Source organism: Vombatus ursinus, unplaced genomic scaffold (assembly GCF_900497805.2).
Source record: "Vombatus ursinus unplaced genomic scaffold, bare-nosed wombat genome assembly UNPS02014798.1, whole genome shotgun sequence".
NCBI lineage: Eukaryota > Metazoa > Chordata > Mammalia > Diprotodontia > Vombatidae > Vombatus > Vombatus ursinus.
Window position 1 is genome coordinate 66228672 of NW_020954576.1, and position 6000 is coordinate 66234671.

At 40.1% G+C, this 6000-nt stretch overlaps 1 protein-coding gene across 2 annotated transcripts in view; it reads right to left on the reverse strand.

Moving 5' to 3' along the window:
• The window catches only part of LOC114049863 (HEAT repeat-containing protein 1-like), a 58097-nt gene extending 52335 nt beyond the window's left edge, over positions 1 to 5762 (reverse strand). For both annotated transcript variants that reach the window (XM_027871305.1, XM_027871304.1), the window contains exons 1-3: positions 5682 to 5762; positions 3424 to 3575; positions 1218 to 1434 (exon numbers count right to left, since the gene is read on the reverse strand). In XM_027871305.1, coding sequence (XP_027727106.1) covers positions 1218 to 1434; positions 3424 to 3565 — 359 coding nt within the window. In that variant the 5' untranslated portion in view covers positions 3566 to 3575; positions 5682 to 5762. The remainder of the gene's footprint in view (positions 1 to 1217; positions 1435 to 3423; positions 3576 to 5681) is intronic.
• Positions 5763 to 6000: the final 238 nt, after the last annotated feature.

Sequence of the window (6000 nt, forward strand, 5' to 3'; positions counted from 1 at the left end):
CAGATCTGTTCCCTCAATTAAATACTGTAATAAATGAAAAAATCATTAATCCTACAGGACTGGCTGAATTAAAAAAGTAAATGTCTGAAACACAATTAGGAATATACTCATTAGTATAACTGGTCTATTCACTCTTTAAGAAAAAGGTAGATTTGGTTTCCTTTACAAGGAGAGGGGTAGTATTAGAAGTTTACTTCTAAGTCCTTTAACTTTATATCCACATATGGAAGAAAACTTGAGAAATTAAGAGACCCAGTCTTTCAAACTCATAAAAATTGATTTGTTTTGGAAAAAGAGAAATCACCTGACTTTTCAATACCGCAATATCAAAGATTTTTTGAACTAGAAAGAACTTTAAAGATTGTCTAGACTACAGGTTCTTAATCTGGGATCCATTAACATTATTTTTTAAAAAATATTTTGACAGCTATATTTTAACAGAATTGATTTTCTTTTTAATCTCTTGTATTTTATTAAAAACATTCGGAGGAGGCCACAAGCTTTACTAGAAGCGCCAAATAGCTATGAGGTAAAAAAAAAACATTTAAGATTTTCAGGTCTAGATTGATCCCCTCACTTTACAGATGAGGACACAGGTTACACAAAAAAAGGCAGTCAGCACTCCCTTTACTGCACCAAACTTTCTCTGATTTATACGAGCATCTCCTACCCATGTATCAGATATATTGAGAGGATTTATGAAAATGCACCAATCACACAAACTAGTAGCCCAAATAATCCTACTAGATTACTGACATTTATCACTAACCCACTAGTATATGAGTTCAGCAGACAAAAGATGGGGAAAGGAATAGTGCATGTGGAAGTATGTGCCCTTGACTCTTCCCTAACAATTCAAGAAACTGGGGCAGTCAACACAGAAAAGGATGTTTGAATATATCTTGTCTCAGGTATATAGTTACATTCTCAAACGTAAGGTAGAGTGGCCTCATTTAAATAAAGATATTTTAAGCCATTTATCACAGGTTCCTAGTACCTATTTTTGTAAATACAAAAAAAAAAGTCATTTTAATGTTGGAATACAATACTTGCTCAGTATACAGGCAATGCAATATAACAATAAAAAATCTACTAACACACTTAATTCTTTTACCTTTAAATTAACTACACAAATGAGTACTTTGAACCATTTTAGTGACTTTTTAAAATGCTTAGAATTTTAAGTCTATTAGTATGAATACAGTTTAACTGATTACCTGTGAATCAACCATTCCAGGCACTTCTGTGCTGGCTTAAGCATGAAATAAGGAGACAAACGTATAAGAAATAAAGAAATATTTTCATCCAGCTGTTTGTTCACTGCCTTAGTCTGAACGCTCCTCTCTAAGTTTTTTGCCAACTGGCTGAACAAAGGAGACTCAAACTTCTGAAATGAAGGATCAATCCCAATAAGCTCTTCAAGGCCAGTACATCCTAAGAAAAAAGTGGAGAGTGGTTTTGTATAAAAATTAAGATGATAAATCTTTATTGCCAAGACCTAGAAATATTAGAATGAAATGTCATCACTATTTATTCTTAATTCAGATATATAATAAAATTTTAAAACACATGCATTTACTACTTAAAACACCCCAGTGACATAATGATGTCTAGAGGTTTGGGCAAAGGTACAGAGTTATGAACTCTCCCAATTCTGACCCTACCAGCAATTTGCTGCATGATTTAAAAACCATCTGGCTACATTTTCAAATGAAGAAAATATTTATCAACCATTAAGGTGTAACAAGCATTTGAAAATCCTTAAAAGAATAAAGAGCATTGACTTTCAAGTGAGAGGATCTGAATCCAAAGGCAAGTAGCTTTAGCTCTTTGGGTTTCAAGTTCCTTTTCTGTAAAATAAGTGGGGAAGATTAGATGATGTCTAAGTTCTCTTCCAGCTATAAATACTATAAAATTATTACTGTTAACTATAGTATTAATGCCGGGGATTCTTGTTAAGAGTTAAACATTAAGGGCTGCAAACTACTTGACATAGAATTTATTTCCATCTAAAACATTAAGACACAAATACATTTCTGATCCAACCTTTTATCCCATTACTTCCTTCCAGTCCAGTTAGATTTGGCTAATATTATTACTATATGCCATTCTCAGTCTTACTCCATGAAAACTTTTCTTAGTTCAAAATAATATTGAAAGAGTCTTACAGATGGAAAGAACATCAGAAGTCCAACTTATAACTGAACAGAAATCTCTTCTACAACAACCCCACAAGTGGTTTCCATCCCCTGATAGAGAAACCTCCCCTCCCACCAGTCAAATCCCATGACAGAGAACCCACTACCTTCTGAAGCAGGCCATCCTGCTTTTGAACGGTTCTAAGTGTTAGAAAGCTTTCCCTTACATGGAGTCAAATCTACCTATGCCAAGCACCCATTCATCGCTGCTAGTTCTGTTCGCTGGGGTCAAATAAAACAAATCTAAACCCTCTACCACACAATAGCCCTTCAAGTATGTGAAGATAGCCACACTCCCTCCAAAATACCCTCTTTTCTAAGGGAATATCTGTCTCATTTCCTCACCAGCTAGGCTGATGTCCTCTGAGCACACTCTAGGTTGTTGTCAATGCCTTTCCTAATTTGTGGTACCAGAAAGTCTACGGATTTCTATAGTACTTGCAGTCTGCAGTAAAGAATCCACAGTGGGTTATAAGTCTTATCTTCTGTCGGAGAAACTCCTTTCACAAAGAGCCTAAAACTCCTACTTTATAGTGCTTGACCTAAAAGAGACTTCATAGGCCATCCAGTCTAACTCCTTCATTTTATAAATGAGGAAACTGAGGTCCAACAGGAATAGATGACTTGCCTAAGGTCACTAAAGTTATTTAGAGGTGGGAATTCAAATCCAAGCATTCCAATTCTAAAGCCAGAGGCTCTTTACATGTCACACTGACACCTATTTTTGTAACCCTCACACTGTAAAGTAAAAGTATCAAACTTATGGCCTTCCTAGAATGCAGCCAAATTAAAACCAGATGAAAATGTTATTGGAAAACACTTAATGAAATAAATTAAAAATACAATACAATGTGGATAATGTTAATTTGTAGTTTTCTAAGTCAATATGTGGCCCATAGGACATAAATAGATTTGTTTCTATTTAAGCTTGATACCATTGGTGCATATGACACAACCAGGGTCACAGCAATATTAATTAAAATTAATTAAAATATTAATTGATATTTTAAAAGCCCACAAAGCTTGTGGCAAAGAGCTAGTTTAATGCACCAAGTTTTGGTTCTCAATCCTCTAATTCAGATGCCACATTAGACAACTTCTTAAAGCAGCATATAGCATAGAAGAGAATGTTAAGTACACCAGTTCAAAAGAAAGGCTTTTGAACTATGTACCAATGCAGAAAATAAACATTAAAAATCTTTTTTTAAAAATGTGATGTGCTTACCTATAGCAAAGATGGTATCTCTGTCAATGCTGGCTGCTTCCTTACAATCAAACAGCAAGGATGCAACCTCATGCCTAGCCAGGAGACTAGGATCATTCTGAGGTAGAGCAAGACGTTGCAGTTGCTGCGATAAAGATGTCATCTTTTACAACCTTAAAAAAAAAAAGGACAGCAATGATAATGAGCGATCGTAGGAACTTATAAAGTAGATATGAAGATCATAAGCAAACACTACTCCCGTATAAGTTTTCTGCGTGGAACATCAGACCATTCAACCAATCAATCAACAAGCATTTATTAACCATCTACTTTGTGCTAAGTGCTGGAGACAGAGACAAAACTGAAACTTCTGACCTTTGAGCTCACATTCTAATAGGTGAGGTGGGGTGTGTGTGTGTGTGTATTTTTATATACACACAATATATATAAAAAAGTACAAAGTAATATGGAGGGAAGAGGCACTAGAAACTGGGGAACTCAGAAAAGAGCTCATGTAGAGACCATAATTAGAGATTCTAAAGTAAAGAGGTGAAAAGAATATACTTCAGGCAGAGATATACTTGTGCAACACAGAGGTGGAAAATGCAACGTCAGGTGTGGGTAACAAGAAGTTTGGCTAGGCTGAGAAGTGTGTGAAGGGTGGCAATGTGTGATGATCCTGGAAAAGAAGGCAAAAATCAGATTGAAAAAGATTTAAATGTCAAAGAGAATGAGTTTTTATTTTATTCTAGAGTCTAGACTTTTATTTTATTATAGGAGCCACTGGATTATATTGAGTATAGAAGTGACATGTTCAGACCCGAATGCTCAGGGTTCAACTTGTCATCTGAGAGGAGGACGCTCTGGAAAGGGAGAAGTTGGAGCAAATAAGACAAATTAGGTGACTACTAGAATACTACAGGTAATAAGTGATGAGGGCCTGAACTAGAAGAATAGAAAGACCTGACAAATGATTGGCTATCTGGGGTGAGAAGAGCGAAGGATGACTGAGGTTTCACTGGTGGTACCTTTGACAAAAGTAAGGAAGTCAGGCAGAGTGGTAGGTTTGGGCAGAAAGAAGAGTTATGTTTTGAACTTGATGAATTCAAGAAGCTTGTGGGATATTAACTGGAAATGCCCAATGGGCTGAAGAAGACTAGGGCTAGAGATAAGATATACAGAGAAAGAAAGAAATATAGAGAGGGGGATATTTATACATGGGAGTTAGCTGCATAGAGGTACCAAATAAGTGTTGACAGTTCACCCCCAATTGAATGGAGAGAGAGAAGGGTCCAGAACAGACCCTTGGGGTACACCCAGTTAGGAAGGAGATCAATGGATGGAAAGGGGATTATAATCCAGCAAAGAAGACTGAAAAAAAGGTCAGACAGGTAAGAGAACACAAAATAGCAGCATCAGGAAAACTCAGAAAGGAGAGCTCCAGAAGAGGTCAAGACGGTCTGAGTTTTGAGCAGAAACAGTGTAAAGCACGTGTTCACCTGGTAACTTTGAATCGCACTTCTAGAAATCAGAATGCTAAACGTCGAGAAGGGAATTTTGTAAAGAATTTAGACTGATTTATCCGAAGGAATTCGACTGTGAAAGAAGAGAGATGTGTGACAATAGCTTTAAGAGAAGAAAGAGGATTGAGGGAGGGTATTTTGATTTTAAGGAAGAAGGAGCCCTGGTTTGTAGACAGAGATTAAGCAGTAGATACCAAGATTAAAGATTTGGGGAGGTGGGTGCCCTATGGGAACAATCTGCCCAAGAATGCAGGGGTGGAAAGGTATCCAGGACACAAGTACGGAAGGGACTGGCCGTGGTGGGAAGAGCAGCTTCTTAACTGGAGACTGGAGAAAAGGAGGAAAAAATGGGGGTTGATATCCGGGCGGTTTGAGAAAATGCTAGCGAACAGCCTATTTTGCCCGGGTTTGGGAGAGGCGGCCGAAGCCCGCCCGGCCCAGGCAGCCGCTACAGTGACAGACACGTGGGAGAAGACACACCCCTCCTGGGGCTCACCAGCACCGAGGCGGCCGGGCCTGGGCCGGCCGGGGCTTAGAGCGTCTGGACGAGCAGACCCGCCCCGGGCTGTTGGCCCTGCAACACGCCGGCTGGGGCTGCGGCTGCCTCCAACCCCCCAAGCCCAGGGAACCCCAGCTCCCCGCTCCCCTTCGGCCGTGAAGTGGCGCCGGCACCAGCGTGGCCGGGACTACGTGCACCCGCTCCCCGCTCCCTGCTCCCCGCTCCGCTCCCTGCCTAGTCCCGCGCAGCTCCCTCACCGGCTCCGTGCGCTTCTACGACGTGGTCCAACTACTCTTAGGCAAGGTTCCCCCACATGGGAACTGGAAGCTGGAACTCTGACCCGGAAGCAAAAGTCGGTGCGCAAGAGCACGTCCAGGTTCGCTCTCGCGAGACAACCCTCCGCAGTGGCGAATGTCTCGTTCCTTGCTGAGTCGCCCCGCCCCCTCAATCCTCCGAAGGCGGAGCTAGAAGTCCACGTGACTCATTGTTCCCGCCTTTCCTCCCCCCCTCAAGTTTGAGGCTCCAATACCTTGTACTAGCTGTGGAATTGAATTAGTCGAACTTTCCTCTAGCTCC